Source organism: Bos javanicus, chromosome 22 (assembly GCF_032452875.1).
Source record: "Bos javanicus breed banteng chromosome 22, ARS-OSU_banteng_1.0, whole genome shotgun sequence".
NCBI lineage: Eukaryota > Metazoa > Chordata > Mammalia > Artiodactyla > Bovidae > Bos > Bos javanicus.
The window spans coordinates 52,584,799-52,603,645 of NC_083889.1; the positions used below are offsets into that span (position 1 = coordinate 52,584,799).

General features: G+C 61.3%; 1 protein-coding gene across 10 annotated transcripts in view; it reads right to left on the reverse strand.

Moving 5' to 3' along the window:
- NBEAL2 (neurobeachin like 2) overlaps positions 1-18,847 on the reverse strand; it is a 30,391-nt gene that overhangs the window by 7,322 nt on the left and 4,222 nt on the right. The window contains exons 1-33 of one of the 10 annotated variants that reach the window (XM_061396965.1): positions 14,619-16,889; positions 13,973-14,061; positions 13,766-13,894; positions 13,583-13,664; positions 13,376-13,500; positions 13,123-13,205; positions 11,324-11,409; positions 10,949-11,231; positions 10,688-10,794; positions 10,119-10,199; positions 8,611-8,694; positions 8,110-8,208; positions 7,206-7,813; positions 6,991-7,123; positions 6,793-6,912; positions 6,272-6,593; positions 5,972-6,054; positions 5,778-5,870; positions 5,419-5,593; positions 5,158-5,291; positions 4,638-4,797; positions 4,322-4,424; positions 3,996-4,149; positions 3,731-3,889; positions 3,384-3,543; positions 3,124-3,209; positions 2,447-2,953; positions 1,638-1,816; positions 1,398-1,557; positions 1,024-1,161; positions 576-932; positions 340-489; positions 38-195 (exon numbers count right to left, since the gene is read on the reverse strand). In XM_061396965.1, coding sequence (XP_061252949.1) covers positions 38-195; positions 340-489; positions 576-932; positions 1,024-1,161; positions 1,398-1,557; positions 1,638-1,816; positions 2,447-2,953; positions 3,124-3,209; positions 3,384-3,543; positions 3,731-3,889; positions 3,996-4,149; positions 4,322-4,424; positions 4,638-4,797; positions 5,158-5,291; positions 5,419-5,593; positions 5,778-5,870; positions 5,972-6,054; positions 6,272-6,593; positions 6,793-6,912; positions 6,991-7,123; positions 7,206-7,813; positions 8,110-8,208; positions 8,611-8,694; positions 10,119-10,199; positions 10,688-10,794; positions 10,949-11,231; positions 11,324-11,409; positions 13,123-13,205; positions 13,376-13,500; positions 13,583-13,664; positions 13,766-13,894; positions 13,973-14,061; positions 14,619-15,206 — 5,975 coding nt within the window. In that variant the 5' untranslated portion in view covers positions 15,207-16,889. Of the gene's footprint in view, positions 1-37; positions 196-339; positions 490-575; positions 933-1,023; positions 1,162-1,397; positions 1,558-1,637; positions 1,817-2,446; positions 2,954-3,123; positions 3,210-3,383; positions 3,544-3,730; positions 3,890-3,995; positions 4,150-4,321; positions 4,425-4,637; positions 4,798-5,157; positions 5,292-5,418; positions 5,594-5,777; positions 5,871-5,971; positions 6,055-6,271; positions 6,594-6,792; positions 6,913-6,990; positions 7,124-7,205; positions 7,814-8,109; positions 8,209-8,610; positions 8,756-10,118; positions 10,213-10,687; positions 10,795-10,948; positions 11,232-11,323; positions 11,410-13,122; positions 13,206-13,375; positions 13,501-13,582; positions 13,665-13,765; positions 13,895-13,972; positions 14,062-14,224; positions 14,556-14,618; positions 16,890-18,847 lie in introns of those variants that run through there. The other 9 variants (XM_061396968.1, XM_061396967.1, XM_061396969.1 and 6 more) reach the window with 9 other exon arrangements.

An 18,847-nucleotide genomic window follows, 5' to 3' on the forward strand; every position in this document is an offset into this window, starting at 1 on the left:
ACCCACCCAACGAGACTCCTCCCAAAGCCCCGCCCACCTCAGGGCCCAGGCCCCACAGGGGCTGGCTAGCTGGCGCCACAGCGCCCCCCAGTGCAGCAGGGCAGTGGAGTGCTGCGCTGCCTGCTGCTTCAGCGCCGCCGCGTATCGCAGCCCCTCGAAGCGCGCCCGCCTCTGCACAGGGTCCAGCACCAGCTCCTGCGGGGTGGGGGTGGAGGAACAGGTGAGGCCCGCTGGGTGCTTCCAGCTCCTCCCTCTCCTCTCAGTCCCAGCAGCCGTCCTCTGGGTCCACAGAGGGCCCAAGTGTGGAGCTGCTCCCGGCCCCCAGGGCAGGTCGCACACCTGGAAGGCCCGACGGCTGCGCGCGCGCTCCCGCTGGCGCCGCTGCCCACTGCTCATGAGCATGTCGTAGCAGGCGTTCCAGAAGCCCGACATGAGGTCGTGACTCTTAGCGTAGGTGTCCATTTCGAACTGTGACATGGTGGGCTGCACCTGGAGGACCGGACAGGGAGAGGCGACCGCGCTCGATGCGGGCCCCCAGCCCCCACTACTTTGCCCGTGCCCCTGGCCCCAGGCACCTGCTTGTCAATGAAGTGACGCCATTCGGGGGTGGCACAGAAGGCCTGGAAGTCCTCGAAGAAGGTGGGGCTCCCGTTGGTGGGCGGCAGGGAAGGCAGGCCCCACTGTAGCCCCAGTGGGCCGTAGGCGCGGTCCAGCAGCGTGCGCACCAGCGGCACCAACCACGAGCAGCGCTCTGCAGCAGCGGCGGCGACTGGGGGCTCCCCGTTCTCGGTGGGGGTCTCTGATGGGGAGGTGTTCAGCGCCCGCGCCAGCGCCGCCTCCAGCTTGGAGAGCACGTAGCAAGCCTCCTCTCGGCGCATGGGCACTGCGGTCTGCAGCAGCGCGTGCAGCTTCACGTAGGCTTGGGCGTGCAGCTGCGGACGGAAGAGTGGGGGTGTCACCAGCTACTCCCCGAGCTCCCTAGATCCGCTGCGCACCCTCCCCCCACAGCCGCCCTGCGCTCACCTGCGGGTCCTCCAGCAGGATGTAGCCGAGCACCAGGCGCAGGCCGATCTGCGCCATCTCTCGGAGGTCCGCTGTGCCGTTGGCCAGGTGTGGCCAGGCTCCCAGGCGATCCAGCAGGCTACACACTCCTTCGAACAGCTGCCGCACACCATACATTCCAGGTGGCCATCACCAGATGAGGCCAGAAGCCCGTGAGGAGAGAGGGAAGTAAGGTTTGGGCTGGGGGCCAGAGAGGGTTTCCACATACAGATAGACCTCTGCTCACAGATACCAGAGCTGAGGTCCCCATGATTGCACATGTATACTCAGCCACTCTGCAGACCAAGAGCCCTCGGGGCATGTGAACACAGTGCTCCTGCCCCGAGCTGCCATACCTTCTCACTCCACAGCTCCTGGTTACCATGGCCCTCGGCACACAGGAAGTCCTGCAGCAGACGCAGCAGCCAAAGCGCCTGCTGGGTGAGGCTGGCCAGGACCCCAGGGGGGGCCTCTTTGATGTCGGTCAGGGCTGACTCCAGCATCATCTCCAGGAGGCTGGAGGGGAATGAGGGACTCTGGTGTCTACCTGACTGCCTTCTGGGCCCCCAGGCTTCCCCACAGCCCTGCTCCCTCACCTGCGCTTGATGCAGTCTGGTGGGCGCACCAGCGTGGCTGAGGACCCCAGCTGGGTGAGCACGGAGAAGACCTGGCCGCGCTCCCGCCAGGCGGCCTCGTCACTGCCATCCACACCCCGCCACGTCACTGAGAACAGCACGTTGGTGAGCAGGTTACAAAGCTCCTCCTCACAGGTTTGCTGTGGACACAGGGGGTGTGTGGAGTGCAGGCTGGGGAGGGAGGGAATCACTGCCCCAGCACCATCCCTGTTCAGCACCTCTGCCCACCCACTAGTAGGCACAGCAGGAGGCTGAGCCTTTGGCCAACGGCCCAGCCAGTGTGCTGCTGAGGGCCTAGACAAACAGTGTGGGACTCGACCACCACCTGAGTTCCAGGGAGGATCCTGGGGTTCCAGGATTCCTAAGAGGAGATGAGGCAGTTCACATAGTTACCTCACAGGCCTCAAGGACTGTCCCAGAACCCTCTGGAATAATGCCATTGAATAAGCAAAGGCCCCTCCCCAGATCCAGAAGCACAAGGCAGGACTCTTAGAGCCATGCTGCTCACCAGCCCTGAAAAGCCCGTGTCCCACAGGCTCTCAAGGGCCTTCCAAAGCCTGGCAAGTGCCCCCAGCTGTCTCAGCACAACTTGCCCTGTTCTGGAATATCCGCCACCCCTCAGAGAACACACTGCAGAGGAAAGTTATGAGGGGGCAGCGCTGGACCTGACCGGCCGTCACAGCCCTGATGTCAAACAGTACCACACCTCTGGAAAAGCTCCACTGGCTGCCCTGGGCCCCCGAGGAGCCCTACCTCAGAGCCCGCCTCACCTGAGGGTTGCTGGTATTGGAGGTGTCATCCCCACTGATGGTGGGCTCTGGCAGGCTGCCGTCCTCCAGCACGTTGGAGAGACTGGAGCTGTGGCGGCCCTGGGCCATAGGGAAGGGCCGGGGTCCATCGAGTGGGGATGGTGTGCCAGGCTGGCTGGCTGGAGTGACAGTCCCGCTGCCGCTGCCACCACCGGCAGTATTTCCTGAGCTCACACTGGCCCGCTCCAGGCCCAGCTCAAAGGGGGTGGCGAACGGGGAGAGGGCGTGGTAAAAGGCATCAGGGTCAGGGGCCTCTGGGGGCAGGAAGACGTCTGAAGGCTCAGGCGACTCAGTGGGTGGCTTGTGTGAGGCTGGCTCCGGGGAGGTGGGTGGCTCAGGGGTAAAGGGCAGGGGACTGCCGGCTGTGACAGCTTCCAGGACAAACAGCCGGGTCAGCACATCCTGCCAGCCGGCCTGGCGGGCCAGCAGCCGCACTATGTCTGGCTGTCCGTAGATGAGGTGGAAGAGCTGCCAGGCCAGGGCACAGGAAGTGAGGGACTCACTCGACAGCCTGCCCCAGCACCTCCTCAGGGGGCCTTTGCACGGAAGGCCTGCAGAGACCCCTCATCCCAGGCAGGCAAAGCCCTCAGGGTGGAAGCCACCCCACACCCCCAACAAAGCTTTCACTTTCCACTCACCTGACGACAAATGTCCAGGCGGACGCTGAGGTCAGCCTGGAGGGACAGTTGCACCACAGCCAACAGATCAGAGAGGTTCAGGCAATCTGGGAAGATGGCCAGAAAAGGCCTGAGGGACTGACCCCAGAGGGGAACTGTGCCCCGTTGCTGGGTCAGCCTCGGCCCTTGGACCAACACCTTCCTGATTCCCACCTGCCCTGTCTCCTGGATCCATGTCATCCCTCTACCTGGCCTGCCTCTTGGCCCCGCCCAGGTTGTACCTGCCCCCAGGAACAGCTTGTAGAGGCCCTGGCAGAGCTGGGGGGAAACGGCGCCGTCTGGCAGGCAGGCAACGAGACCCTGGAGACCACACTCTCGCAGCCGGAGCCGCTGACGGCTGCGCTCAGGTAAGCGCTCATTCTGTTGCAGTCTGCGCAGGATCTGTGTGGGGTCATCATCAAGGGGAAGGAGTTACTGTAGGAGGGTAAGCCACCACACAGGGGTGGGGCTCCAAGAGAGGCCTGCAAAGACAGCTCCACCCACTAGCCCAGGGCCTTCTGCCTATCCCTGGACTCAGGCAGGAGCCCCAGTGAATGAGAATGCAGGGTTCGGGGGGAGCTAGATGTACCTTGCAGACTCGGTCGGGCAGCAAGGGCATGGGCCTCGGCCTCACCAGCAGTGCCAGCAGCACCTCAAGGTTCCCCGGCTCCAGCAGGAAGACAGCCAGAGACTCCTGTGCTGGGGAGCCTTGCAGCAGCGCCAGCAGCAGATCCAGCGCACCCACCACCTGGGGACACAAAGGCTTACGCTAATCGCGCCCAGCCCCAAGGCCCGCAACATGGTCCACGCTCCACCCCTCATCCAGGCTTCACCTCTGCCAACCTCTAGCCTACCTGGCCATCATCACCCAAGGCCGCCAGAAAGTTTAGCACCACCTGCAGGTCATCAGCGGTAGAGCTCCGCACCAGAAACTCCCGGGCCAGGCCCAGGAGTGACGTCTGCACTGTGCGCAGGTCGTCGGCGGGTAGGGGGCGCTCGCGCTGCGGACTGGGCAGGTCCCAGCAGAGAGGTCACCCAGGGCCAGGGAAACCACCAGGACATGGAAGGGAGGCGAAAACACGGAGGGCCGGCAGGTGAGCTGCGGGGCTGAACAGACCTGCCCCCAAGGCCCGAGGCTGGAGCATCAGCACCCCACCCCATCTGTACCCACCAGCCTCACCTGTAGTGGACACGCAGGGCATCAAGGATGAACTGGACCCCATACTTCTTCCGCAGCTTCTGTCTGTGCTCACGGACTATGCTAGACACATACTGGATGTGGCCTGAGCGGGCATCAGCAGAGGGCTCAGCCCACCAGGCTGCGCTGGGTTCCTTCCATCATCCAGGACAGGGCCATGCCACTGCCAGACCCCCACCCCCACCCCGACCAGGGGAGGGTCGTCGTCCCCTCAGATCAGCTACAGGGCTGTAGCCTCTGAGAACGTCCACTGCCACCCTGGCTGGCAGCATCTCCTCACCCAAGTCGGCACACCTACCCAGGCGCACAGCGAAGTCGCTGAGGGTCCAGAGGTGAAAGTTGAAGAGCAAGTGCTGGTAGAGCAGGTACAGGAGGGGCCCACTGCCCTCGGCTGCCACCTGCTCCATCAACAGCTGGGCAGACATGAGCACATTCATGTCCATGGCCCAGCTGGGGACCTGGGTGGGGGCAGGAGCTGGGGTGAGATGTCAGGCCTTGTCCACCCACTATCAGGCCTCCCAGTTTCCACCCTGCCCTGCACAGGCAGATGGACACAAACATCCTGCCTGCTCCAAACCCTCTGGCGGCTCCCTGCCCTCTGAAGTACAAGCTCCCAGCCTACTGTGCGGGTGTCCTGCCCCAGCCTGTGCTGGTACTTCCCCAGACCCTCTTGGCCCAACCCTGCCCCGCCTTTCAAATGCCACCTCTCCCAGGAGGCCCTCCCTGACTGATGGCATCAGGCACCCCGGCTTGGTCCCTCCAACAGCCCCTTGGTCAGATGAAGGAGTCCCCTCCCCGCCTGCCCCAGCAGGCCTCACCTTGCGCAAGAGGGCCCCGATGATGGCGGGCCCCTGGCAGTGCATCAGGCTCTCCTGATTCACGGGGTGGCCCTGCAGGAAGTTCCGCAGCATCAGCAGAAAGGCAGCCACTGCATTCTTCTCCATTCGCTCCTCTGCCACCACCAGGAAGGGGACAGGTGTGCGTCAAAGGCCTGTCAGGGGCTACAAGACCTCAAGCACTCCAGCCCCCTGCCAGGCCAAGGTCTTCTCTCACCAACACAGGCACCAGGGACACTTTACCTGAGGACTTGCCCAGTGGGAGAAGCAGGCCCTGGGCACTTTGGCCAGAGGTCAGTTCGGGCCCCACAAGGTCATGTGTTTCTGCTGGACCTGCCTCGGCTTCCTGGGGTTGTGCAGCCACTCGCTCCAGCAGGGGCAGCAGGGCACCCATGCCTCCCACGCAGTTCACCACATCCTGTGGGCAGGGGGCCTCCGTGAGGGCAGCACCCCATCATCTCCTGCCCCCTCCACCCTGCAGACCCTCCAACCTGGAATCCTGGGTCTCCTTAAGACCTCCCAGGGCACGGAGCCACTCCAGCCCACCCTGCACACTGCCCGTGCTCACACTTCCTGCACACACTGTCCACGTGGGCACACACCTTCACGTCCCAGGTCTCCACTCTATGGCCCGTAAGGCGGCCATCCAGCCCATGGCCAGGGGACAGGTCCAAGCAGATGTTGTTTTTACAGGCCTGGGAACAGGGGGTGAGCAAGGCTCAGTGTGGGTAGGGGGAGGCAGGCGATAGAGGGTGGGAGCCAGGGAAGATTGAGCCAACTGCCCAGCCCCCCATACCTGAGGTGAGTAATGGAGGAGCAGTTTGGTGCCAAGTTCATGCAGTTCACCCTCAGGCTTGAAGGGTGCTGTCTCATTGGGCCCTGGAGGTGGGCAGGGGGCTTCAGACCTGGCTGGGCTTGCAGCCAGACCCCACCCAGAGCCTGCCTCTTCTCTGCCTGATCAGAAGACAGACCCTTGGGGATACCCACTCCCCACTGGAGCCCTACTTTTGGGCCTGGACACTTTGTGAGACCCAACCTCTTGGGTCGTGGGAACAGGGGTAGGGCTGGGGCGGGGCGTGGGGAGCACGCTGCATACCCAGGGCGCACAGGACGCGCAGGGCGGCCGCCTGCAGGGCTTCATGGAAGATGGCCACAGCCCCCAGTTCGCCCTCCAGGGAGGTGGGGCTGCCCCACCGAGTGTCCTGTGTGCCAGCAAGGGTGGAGCTGATGCTGCCCTCCTGCAGGGGGGCCACCAGCCCGGACCCCCAGCCAAGCCCTGTGGTGGCCGGGACTGACTGGGAGCGGGTGAGCGAGGGGTGAGTGTGAGCCAGGGCGGCGGGGCCCGGTGGTGCAGGCAGCCCCGTGGTGGTGGTCGTTGTGCGGTGCCCAGCAGACCCGATACAGCAAGACGAGAAAGGCTGTGGGGGCCAGGGTTGGGGGGCGGTCGGTCAGGTCACGTTACAGCCTGGGGTTCCACCTTCCTCAGGGACCCCCAAGGCTGCACAGACCCCAGAGGCTGAAGCCTGTGGGGTGGGGGAAGGGAAACAGGGGCTCCAGGGCCCACCCTGTCCAAGGCTGCCCAGCTACCCAAACCTCCCCAAACCCCGCCTGGCACACCTCACTAAGGGACGGGCAGCGAAGGGGTGCTGTCTTGACCAGATGGCCATCTTTGTAGACGTGGACCAGGTTCTGGCTGAAGGGCCGGCGCCCGGGCACGTGGACTATGGCCACACAGTGCTACAACAGAAGCCACGAGATCAGGTGAGGCCCTGGTGTCCCCTGCACCTCCCGGGCCACGTGAGGATGGAGGCTCACCCAGGCGGAGTCGGCAAAGGACACTTCAGGCAAGCTCATGGTCAAGTATTCCTTCCGGGTGCACACAGCCACCACCAGGGTTCCAGCCGCCGTGAAGAAGGCTTCAAACCCCGAGCCACTGCTGGTGAAGAAGCTGAGGGCCAGCCAAGCCGGTTAAGCCTGCTGGTTCTCCCGCTTACCCTGGCAGCCTGCCCTGACCCCTGGCAGTCACCTACCTGTACAGCTGCTTCCGCTGGAGCGGCCGGGTGGGGGTGGGGGCGGGGGCAGGTGCTCCAGCCATGGGGTGCAGACAGAGCCAGGCATGGAAGGTGAAACCAGGGCCTGGCCAGCGCTGCACAGGGGGGACCATGATGCCCGCCATACTGGGTGTTAGGTCAAAGTAGCGTAGGGCTCGTGCTGGGCCCTGGTGCCGGGCCATGCCAGAGAGCGCGCGGATGATGGCACCTGCGTGGCGGGCCTGCCCAGCCTCTGCTCCACCTGGCCCCGAGTCCAACCCTGGCGGCGGGCGAAGCAAGCGCCGCAGCTCCAAGGGCCTTAGCGACACGTGGCCCAGTGCTTGCAGCAGTGCCAACAACTGCTCCTGGCAGCGGGCCCCCAGGGCCACCCCCTCGCTGAGCGTCTCCAGAAGGCAGCCCACCAGACCCGCCTGCACGCACGTGGCACGGCTGGCAGGGCAGCTGTCACAGAGCCACCAGAGGCGCTGTGCTAGGAAGAGCCGCAGCTCAGCCGTGGGCAGGCTCGGCAGCCACCTCATCAGCACCAGCACTGGCTGCTCGTTGCGGATCGGCGGTGGGGGACACGTGCTGTGGTCGCCCTCCACAGCCTGTGGGGGGAGAGGATGGGCTAGCCCCCAGGCATCTGGCATGGAACAGGCCACCCTCACAACAGTGGGACTTCCTGCATCGTCCTGGGACTTGCTAACAAGCAATAGCTTCTGGACCCCATGCAGCTCAGAGTCCTCGCCCCAGTGACCCCGACACACAGGATCAGGACACAGGTCACACTGTGTACGGGCCACAGTCAGTATGGTCCCCCAAAGCGGAGAGCTCATTTTCTGTGCTTGCCCTGACTCAGTCCTGGCTGCCCACAGGGACCCTGACCCCCAGCCCCTGCCCTCACCATGTTGAGCAGCTCTTGCAACAGCCGATGGGTGGGGGGACCGTGGCTCTGCAGGACCTCGTGCAGGTGAGGGTAGCCAATGCGCTCCTTAAACACCTCCTGTGCCAGGATGGATGGGAAAGGCGCGAGCACGGATGTGGGCCCCAGGGTATGCTCACAACCCATGGGAACCTTGGAGGAGGTTCAGGGCTCCCTCGCCCAGCTCTGACTCTGGATCACAGTGATAGTAGGGGTGGGGACCCATGGCAGGATGGGGGGGAACGGCTCTGCCTCGGAGGGCTGCAGATGGTGGTCAGCCACAAGCATCCGTTCCCCTCCAGCCAGGACACCCAGCTCCCAGGACTAATGACGAATGACCATACCTGCCCCATGGGCTGATCTGCACCCCAGAGGACAGGATGGCCACCTCCCCAGCTCACTTGCTCTGACAGCCATCAGCCAGACCCGTTCTATTTAACTCCACCCCATGGCCCTACTGTAGTGCGACGGCAGCATCCTCACCTTGGCGGAGGGGGAGCCACTCATGATGCAGGTCAGCACTCTGACCACGTGGACTGCAATGGCGTCTGTGTCCTGGTCCAGTACCTTGGGGTGGGGAGGGGCAGTCAGGAGAGGCAGGTGCCAGGATGTCGCAGCTGGCAGCACCCTGCAGTGAAAGGGGTGCAGGGACAGGAGGAGATGCCCCCAGGCCAGTAGCTGAGTGGGCTTGGGGCCCCAAGAGGCTGGCACCCTGACATGGACACCAGTGTGTCTACCTTTGCCCAAACTACTGTGACCTTCACCATGACCTTAGGGCCCCCTCTGAACCGCTTGGCAAGACCCACTCCGAGAGAGGCCGGAAGAAGCCGAGGCTGGGAAGATCACCAGTGAACGCTTTTGCTGCAGCCCTCTGCCCACCACAGTCTGGTGGGTTCATAGGCCTCAGTCTCCACCCATCCCCACCCAAGCTAGACACACGTGCAGGCAGGCTGGCAAGTGCCCCATCACCCATGATGATTGACAGGGGGTCTGGGGATTTAGGGACAATCAATCACAGGATGTTAGAACCAAAAGAACCTTCGAGACCTTTAAGTCCTACCCTGCCCCTTTCCCCTAGATCCAGGTGGGAACAGAGGCTCAGCCTGGACAGACCTGACGACCCAGGGCATGTGACTCCTTCACCCGGCCCTACGGAGGCGTGAGGGGCCAGGAGGGCTTGACATTGTGTCAGCAGCTGCTAGACTATTTCAGCTCCGTGGAGCCCTTGGCCCCAGCTCTGCCCAACTCCCCAAGGGATCTCAGGCAATCTTCTTCCCCTGTCCAGGCTTCAGATTCCTCATCTGTAACAAGCAGGGGTCTCACCAGCCTCGCCTGCTTTGTAGAGGAATGGACCTGCAGGTTCTCAGAAAACAGCCAAGTGCAATAGACACACGGGGCTGCTTCATGAGGCCAGAGCAAGGGCAGGGCTCCGGACACGGGGGCCCAGGTGTTGAGCCACAGAGGGGGTGCCCCATGAACAGCCCCCAACCAACACCCTACAGCCTCCTGGAGCCCGCAGGTGAGGTGAGCAGGGGGCACGGCATGAGGTCATGAGGGGACGGGGAACTCCCAGGGACCTGCTTAGGGCAAGTTCAAGGATTCAAGCAAAGAAGTGGCCCCATGTGAGGGACCCCCTCTGTGAGCGCCCACAGCCAAATCCCTGAGTATCTGGCCTCCTGTTTCTGCTTTGGTGCAATGGAGCTGGGTGGTTGAGTATCGAAGGTTCCTTCCGGCTCGGCAAAGCCAAACCCCAGCTCCCAGGACTAACACCAGGCAGGGCACAGATCCCTCCTGTGTGGCTCCCTGGGCTGGGGATCTGGAAGGCCGGTGAGACAGCGTGGGGGACCCAGCCCCATCGCTAGGCTCCACCAGGCCTCACACAGATCTGCTTGCTCCCCCTGCAAACTGCAGAAAGACTCAAAGAGGGAGCCCCAAGGGGTACATGCCCAGGGATGTGCGTGACTGAGGTGGTGTCGGCCTGAGGGTGGTACCTTCTGGACATCGGGCTCAGTCAGTAACCAGGTAGCCAGGTCACTGTCCCCCTCAGGGGGCGCCCGGGCCTGCAGGTACAGCTGTGGGGATGCGGGAGGGCATAAGGTGGAGGGGGCAGAGGAGAGAAAAGATGGGGGAAGGGTGGGGTTAGAGCAGGACCTGGGGTGGCTGCCAGGGCTCCCCCCACAGGCAAGGATGTGCCCTGAGCCCCAGGCCAAGTGCCCCCCGGCACAAGGGCAGAGCAGGGAGCTGAGCCACCCACACCTGCCCAGAGGGACAGCGCCGGGGGCAGATGAGTGGGCAGGAGTAGACACTGCATCCGAAACAGCTGAGCCTTCCCTCCTGCCCGACACCTGGGACTGGGGAGAAGGGAAAACGGGGGGCCAGGGCAGCTCCCGTCCATCTACGACACCCTCTTCCTATGGGGTCCAGAGCATCCTGACTCCAGGCCCTCCCACTGAAGAGCAAGCCACCCCACCAGCCCCAGCGCATCCAGCCCATTTGCTCAGCATCCGTACGTGGTGCCCCTAGCCTCTGGTTCCAGGCCCCTGACCTGGGCCCCGCCCACCTTGCTGTTCTGGATGAGGCGAATCAGGTGTTCAAAGCAGTTGTTGCTGAGGAAGGTGGCCTGCAGCACTGGCCGGTCCTCGCATGCCAGCATCATGGGGATGGCATCTGTGGAGGGGTCAAGGGTCAGCCCCGCCAAGCATCTTGCCAGCACCACCTCTGGTCAGCCTGAAACCTTCCTCCCATGCTGCCCAGGCCGGCCTTTCCATCACCACTTGGGGCTTCCCCTGCTAATGCCACCTCCCCAAGAGGCCATACACACCAAGCATGCTGACCCGCAGGGTGACATGGGCTTCTCCAGGGTCCGGGCTCGGCCCGGCTGGCCAGTCGGTATTAAGGATGCGGAAGTAGCCCTCCAGCAGGGCTCGGAGCTCTGGCCCCCGCGGGGGTGCGCGGCTGGCGTGCAAGACGTGTACAGCACCCACCAGCACCTCCAGGGCCAGCGGCACCAGGCGGGGGTCCTGGGCTGGCCTGTGGCCCCAGCCCCGCACCACATCCAGCAGACCCTGCACAGAGCCGGCACTCACAGCCTTCTGCCCGTTCTCCTGCAGGTGTGGGCAGAGATGGGGAGTTGGTTCACCCAGCAGAGAAACCCCGAGACAGCCACTCCCTGGCCCACAGTCTCCTCCAAGCCTACCTTCCCTCCCGCAAGAACAGCTCCAAAGAGGTGGATGAGACGCAGCAGGAGCACAGAAGGCAAGCGGTCTGCATCTCGCAGGCTCTCTGGACGGGGGAGGGGGCAAGACAAGGTCAGCAAGCTTGCAGGGCTGTGGGTCCAGGGGCCACACAAGAGGTGGGTGCCCTGGGGTGGCAGGGGGAGACTGGGAGATCACATCTCAAGGAGAAGACTGGCTCTGCGCTGGGAGTCTCTAAAGTGTCGTGACTCTGTGCCAGGGGTTCTCAGGAGGACACAGCCCTTCTTTGGGGAGCTTATAAGGGGCATGGCCCTGCCCTAAGAGCCTAGCCAGATCCCTGGATCCTTAATCCTGAAAGTGAGGACCCCAGGGTGAGCGCCCCCCATACACACTTCCCCACGGCAACCTAGGGTTTAGTTTCTTAGATGCAAATCTCCTGGTCCCTTTGCGCTGTGACGGTTGGAGCTTGCCGTGAGCAGCTCTGGGGGCCCTGCAGTGTCTACTACACAGATACCCCACACACCATCCCCCACACCCGCACTGGGACTTCTAGGGGCTTTCACAGCGTCATATCTGGGAGGCCCACCTGGCCCTGCTCCAGCCAAGCTGGACAGGATGCCAGGACATGAACTGAAACCCAGAGAGCAGAAAGGACCAGCTCTGGGTCACATGAGTGTGTAGGGGCTGGGACCATGCAGGGCTGCCTTGACCAGTGGGATGGGGAGGGAGGCTTCCCCAGGAACAGCACCATGGCTGGAGAGCAGAGAGTGAGTGGGGCTGAAAAGGAAGGCTGTGGGGAGGAGCAGGATGGGATTCTGAGGGTGTCAGGCCCCCATAGAGGAATTTATAGCACAGAGAACAAAATCCTGCATGTATTAAGAAGAGTACTCAGGCTGTGGAACAGCAGAGCCAGGAAACTCCCCAGGGGCATCTCCCCTCTTGGAGGTGTTGCCCCCACTCCAGACCCAAGCCCACGGCTCCCTGGGGCAACCCAGAAACACTGAGATATTTTCTAGCCCAATACGCCACCGCCTTCCCAAGCTGGCCTGCCCCTGTCCAGGCAGCACCCTGCCCTAGTAGTGGCTTAGTGCAAGTCACTCAGTCATGTGCAACTCTTTGCCATCCCATGGACTGTAGCCCGCCAGGCTCCTCTGTCCAGGGGATACTCCAGGCAAGAATACTGGAGTGGGTTGCCATTTCCTTCTCCAGGGGATCTTCCCGACCCAGGTCTCCCACATTGCAGACAGATTCCTTTATCATCTGAGCCACCAGGAAAGACCCTGCCCTAGGCCCATCTGAGATCCTGGCCAGTCTCCCTCCAAAGAGAGGAGAGGGGAGACCCAGGGGCATAAGGTGCCCAGGGAGAACAGGTGCCCAGAGATGTCCTGAGGGGTTAGCAGGAAGGGGGGACACCTACTGTAGAGACTGTCATGCGGAAGTGAGGAGACTGGGGGGAGCTACAGGGACAAAAAGACTGGACCAGACAGTTTGAAGACGGTCCAGGCCAGAATGGGGTACAAGTCACTGGGGGGATCCAGGAGATAGGAGAGAAGCAGGGAGGCAAATCAATTCCCCCCTCAGATAAGAAATTACTCATTTTGTGCAGACATGCCCTTCCTCTCCTCTCTGCCCCTCAACTCCCATTTCCCTATAGAGGCCCATTCACATTCCTTCTCCCAGCACCAAGTGCAGCCACAGTAAATGGGTCCTTACTACATGTGCGATGGGGAAACCACAGGAAGGGGCTCGGGTATGAGGGCGGGGCCAGATGGAGCCGAGTGGGATGGGGGTGGGGCCTGACCTCGGAAAAAGGCGCTGAATTCAGAGGGCAAAGCAGCTGGAGGGAACTTGTATTTGCTCTTCTCCTTGGCGCTGATGACTTCCCTGGTGGGGGGCGGGGATGGGGTAGGGGCCAAGGTGAGGCCAGCGCGTCACTCCTCCTGGGTCACACCCCCTCAGGGGCCTGCACCCCGGCCCCTCCCACCCCTGCACCTGGGCCACCCCATCCTCTCCCCGGTCTTCTCTGGGTCCTCTGCCAGTGGGCCACCTCTCACCCCCGGTGCTGGCGCCGCCAGGTCTGGTATGGGTCGAAGAGGCCCTCACAGAGGAGCAGGGCATGCAGGGCTACATTCTCTAGCTGGGGCCCACGGTCCTCCTGCGGTGGTGGGGGTCCTTTCAGCTGTAGGCAGACGGAGAGGGTGGAAGGGTGTTAGCTGGGCCGTGGCTACCACCTGCCACCCCCAGGGTAGAGGCCACCTCACCTCGGCCACCAACTGGGTCAGCAGCGCCAGCACCCGGGGCGCCAGCACCCGGCCCCAGCCCGCCTCTACGTTCTCAGGGTTCCTGATGAGTGAATGATGGGAGAGGTCCCAGTGATATGCCAGTCCCTACCCTGGGCCCCAGCTCCATGCCCTCCCACCGTGGAGAAGACAACAGGGACCCACCTACAGAGGATGACGAAGAGCTTGAGCAGCAGCAGGGCTTGTTCCAGGTCCCCAGCATCCAGCTGCTCGGCCAGCACATGCAGCGCGTCCAGAGGGAGCAGCGGCACCTCGGCACCCACCTCCTCTGGCCTGCGGGGGGTGGGGGGAGGCGTCACTGGGCACCGAGGACCCCTCAGTCTCCCACCCTCTGAGGAGCTCCAGCCTCACCTGCGTGGCTCCAGAGAGGAGAGTGAGATGCTCTTCTCGAAGGCACCCACAAAGGCCTTCAGCCACTGCTGCAGGTAGCCCAGGTCCTTCTGCAAAGGAGGGCGCAGGAGGGGCACAGTGGACACAGGCGGGGAGTAAATGGGGGTGGAGAGAGATTGCAGGCAGAGCAGGAGGGGAGGTTACGGGTGGGGAGAGAAAGGGGGAAGACAGGAAGTGGAAGGTCAACATCAGAGGACTGCCTGACATACTGACCACTCTCCCAGGCACCCCCGTCTGCACTTCTTGGCCTCCCAGTCTCTGCTCCCACTTCCTAAACTCTTGGGGATCCAGGCAAGCTTGACACCAGCAGGGGAGGAGCTTAAGTGTGTACATGTCTAGAGTGTGGCTGTGGCCCACAAGGGTGCTGGGGCTACAGGTCTCCAACCCACTAGCCTCCCTGAACCCAAAGCTCTGGGCTGGGCTCTCACTTGCTACCTTCTCCCAGCTTCGCAGGCACCACCTCCAGGAAACCTTCCTGGACTGTACATCTCAGGATGCATGTGCACCATCGACCAGGCAGAGCCATGCACACACAACACCCCACCCACATGTGCAGGCGCAATGCCTGACCTCACCCCAGGAACCTCCACCCACCCTGGCTGGTTACCTGGACCCCAGGTCCCAGAGCTGGTTCCATGGGCAAGAGCGACAGCGGCTGAGCCCAAGTCTGGGCGCCACCAGCCAGGGAAACTTTGGTGTGAACGGGAAACATCCCCTCCCGCTCTGGCCCCTGGGGCAGGAAGCGCAGAGTCACGGTGGGGGAAGGGGGCCGCTTCCTCCCGGCAGACCGCAGGGATGTGGGGGGGCCTGGGGCACCCAGGGCCCAGCAAAAGAAGCTGTGAAGGACCCAGCCTAGCGCCGGGGGTGGGGCCTGCAGCACAAAGGGGCGGGGGTCACACTGCCCTGGGTGGAGTTTGTGGACAGAAACTAGTTGTACAGGCGTGAAGTTCGGCCTATCTAGGGACAGGCTGTGGTCCCTACTACAATAGTGCCCTTCATTCAGGGCACCCACAGCTCCCTGAGCAGGGTCTGAGGCCTCTGGCCCAGGAAATGATACTGGAAGACTCATCCATACCTTTGCCCTGCCCTCAGGCCAAGTCTTGTCTTGGCTCCCCATCGGCCCTGCAGGTCTCTTTGCTTCAGGGACACAGGTAAGCCCCAGACAGCCCTGACCTCTAAGCTCCTCCCAGGGCATAAAGTGGGCGGTAGCCTGGAACTAAGCTCCTCCTTCCGTCCCTCCACCTTCCCTCCTTCCACGAAGGCGTCATCTGGAGCTCCCATCTAACAGTAGGGCCCAGAAGGCAACTTTCTTTCCCAGGGGCAGAGGGGAAGGACAGGGACTAAAGTGGAGAAACTTTACGGGCCAGGGACTCATCACAGGCAACACCCCGATACTGTTCCCCGGCTGCCAAGACCTCAACTCCAGGCCCTGCACAACTATCTTTGCATGGACAGCTCATTTTCTGGCCACTTGTGGGCCTCAGACCACAGGGCCAAGACTGAACGGGCCCCAGGGAAGAGGGCCTGACCCCAGCAGACTGGGCCAGGCCCCCCAGAAACTGCGGCAGAGCAGCCCTCCACCCCGTGGTTGAACCCTCTCATACATTTTGTCACAGAGCTGAGACCCAGGCAGCTCAGAGAGAGGGTGCGGCCACCCAGGTGCACACCATGAGGACTTTCTGCCGGTCAGTTCTCTTTGGTGACCTCGCCACCCTATGCTGCTGGCCGCCTCCCTGCTCACCTACCTCTGTCCATTCCATACCTCTCCTCTCCACAGACCAGCAAGGACCCAGCATGCCCAGCCCTGAAAACACCAGAGCCGGCCAGGGCTCTCAAGACTATTTCTTCTGAAGTCTTCCCATGGCAGATGGGAAAACGGGGGGCCCCTGAGGGGATGCCTCATGCACTACCGCAGCTGCAGCTGTACCTCTGAGGATGCTAAAAGCCAGACCCGTGTACTAGGCCAGGCCCACTTACGGTGGCTAGAGTCAGTCAGCCCAGCTGACCACACAACCCACGACTCTGCCTTGGTGATCCCACAGATCCCGGTCTACCTGCAGAACTCTCCCAACACCATCCTCCCTTCTACTCCTAAACCACCCCTAGTCAAGCCACCATCTCTCCCACCCAAAACATGAGTCTCTTTTGCCCACTGTAGCTCTGATGAGCACCTATAAGCCACATATGATCATGTCCTCCCTCCCTGGACCAAAGATAAAGGCTCAATTGCTAAGGCAGGCATCCTGGGTCCCTAGTCCAAGCAGGGCCTGCTTCTCCAGCCTGTCTGGCCTTCGTATCTGTGATGCATACTCTCCTGTGCAGGCCTCTGCTCCCCACCCAGGCCCCGCTGCCGTCTGTGACTTGTGCTTGTGGTACTTAAGCAGGAATCCTTCACCCTCTTCATATCCATCACCTCGATCGGCCCTCCCAGACCCGGACAGGCCCCCTCAAACTCTGCACACCTGCTTCCTGTCCCTAGAACCATATCCTCTGCCTGTCCGGTCTTGCAGACTTCCAGCAGGTCCAGGCTGAGGCAATGCAGGCGGCAGCCTCGGTGGGTTCTGGAGGGGTCTCTGAAGCACAGGACTAGGCAGGGGAAGGGGTAACTGCCTGTCTTGGCTCTGTGGGTCTCACCTCTTTACCCCTGGACGCCTCAGCCTGGCTCTAACCCGGGTCCTATGACTTGAGGCTGCAGTGTTGGGGACTGGGAGGCTGAGCAGAGCAGGGGCCTTGTGCATGGAGGCAGTGCCACGTGCAGAAGTTTCCAGAGCCTGAAAGAGGCGGCTGTGCTGCCTGGGCTCCCACACTCCTCTCAACGCTCCGCCTCGCCGGCTCCTCCTTCCCACTCCAGCTCTGAACAGGAGCATGGGCAGGCCAGCCCACTCCCTACCCCACCTGCCTGGCCCGGGGTCCCAACCCTGCCCCTCCCGTCAGGAAGGTCAGGAGCAGCCACACTCCGCCCTGGGCCCTGCAGCCGGGAGAAACTGTGGGTGTGGGGGAGGTCAGTTTCCCGGGGCGGGGGGGGGGGGGCGGTTCTCAGAGTCATCCCTGTAGGGACCCCAATTTATGCCCCACCAGCCTTGAGGACACTCAGTGCTGAGGGAGGGGAGCTCCCGAGGGCTGGTGAGGCCCTGGATGGGCAGGGAACCACCACTTCCTCAAACTCTGAGGTAACTGGGAGGATGGGTGGGCACGGCTGTCTGTCGGAGGGACAGGGACCACTGAGTGCCTGGCGCCATGCTGAGACCTGCCTGCCCTACCCCAAGCCTGACAACTGCCCCGGCTTACTCTGTGTCCCAGGCCCCAGACTTTGCCCCAAATCCCCCATCACCATCAAACACGAAAGTTCTTTAAACAGCACCCAGTGCCCCCCAGGGCACATTGGTTACACCACTGTTGTGGCAGCTGGCCGGCCGCTCTACCACAAGCTCAGGGTATGTCCACTGCCGCCTCCTCCAACTGAAGCCCCACTGGCATGGTGCCCACCTCACCTCCAGCCTCACGTGCCACATTCACTGGATGCCCCGCTGGGTATTACTCACTGTCCCCACCCCCGCAGGTCTGCATGTGTTTGGCTTTCCGTGCTTCCTCTGCCTGAACGTTCCCTATCAGACTCAGCACCTCCCGCAAGATGCAGCTCTGTCTGGAACTTCAGAGTTCGGGGGTCCCACACTGAATGTGGGTAAGGGCATGGGTTCTGGAGTCCAGTCCCGATTCTTACACTTGGTAGCTTACTTAACAGTAATCTCTCAAAAGGGAACCCTCCTACACTGTTGGTGGGAATGCAAATTGGTACAGCCACAATGGAGAACAGTATGGAGGTTCCTTAAAAAACTAAAAATAGAGCAATCATATGGCCCAGCAATCCCACTCCTGGGCATATATCTGGAAAAAAAAAAAAAAACATTCTTTGAAAAAAATACATGCACCTCAGTGTTCACTGCAGCACTATTTACCATAGGCAAGATAGGGAAGCAACCTAATGTCCATCAACAAAGGAAAGAATAAAGAAGATGTGGTATATATATACAATGGAATATTATGCAGCAATAAAAAGGAACAAAATAATGCTATTTACAGCAACATGAATGGATCTAGAGATTGTCATACTAAAAGAAGTCAGGCAAAAAGACATATTATGTGCTATCACTCATATGTGGAATTTAACTTTTAAAAAGTGATATGGATGAACTTATTTACAAAACAGAAACAGACTCACAGGTTTAGAAAACAAATTAATGGTTACCAAAGGGGAAAGGTAGAGGCGAAGGATATATGGGAAGGTTGGGGTTAACATACACATACACACACATATACACATACATATATATATAATAGATAATTAGAAAGGAGTATAGCATAGGAAACTTTATTCAGTGCTCTAAAATAACCTATATGAGAAAAGAATAGACATATGTACATGTGTAACTAAATGACTTTGCTACACACCTGAAACTAACACAGATTGTAACTCAACTATACTCCAATACAAACAAAAATCTAAAAAACAAAAAAAAACAAAACATTAACCTGTTTCAGCTGCCTCTTTAAAAATCCTTGCTTTGTTTAACAGGTAAAGGCTCCCCAACCACACCCACCAGCATGTGGTAAGGTGAGTGGGCTCTGCCTTCCCAAGCCCTTGGCATTCTACAGCATCCCTCTCTTCTCCCCACCCAGCTCCATGAGTGACAGATGAGAGGCAGACCTTGGCTCACTGGCTGAACCAAGGTCCCAAGGGCTACTCCCCAGCTGGGTTGTCCAGGCAAGTGGAATCGGAGGATCATGGTGGACCCTGGGTTAGTGTTAGGAGCAGGGTAGGGAGAGCAGACCGAGGCT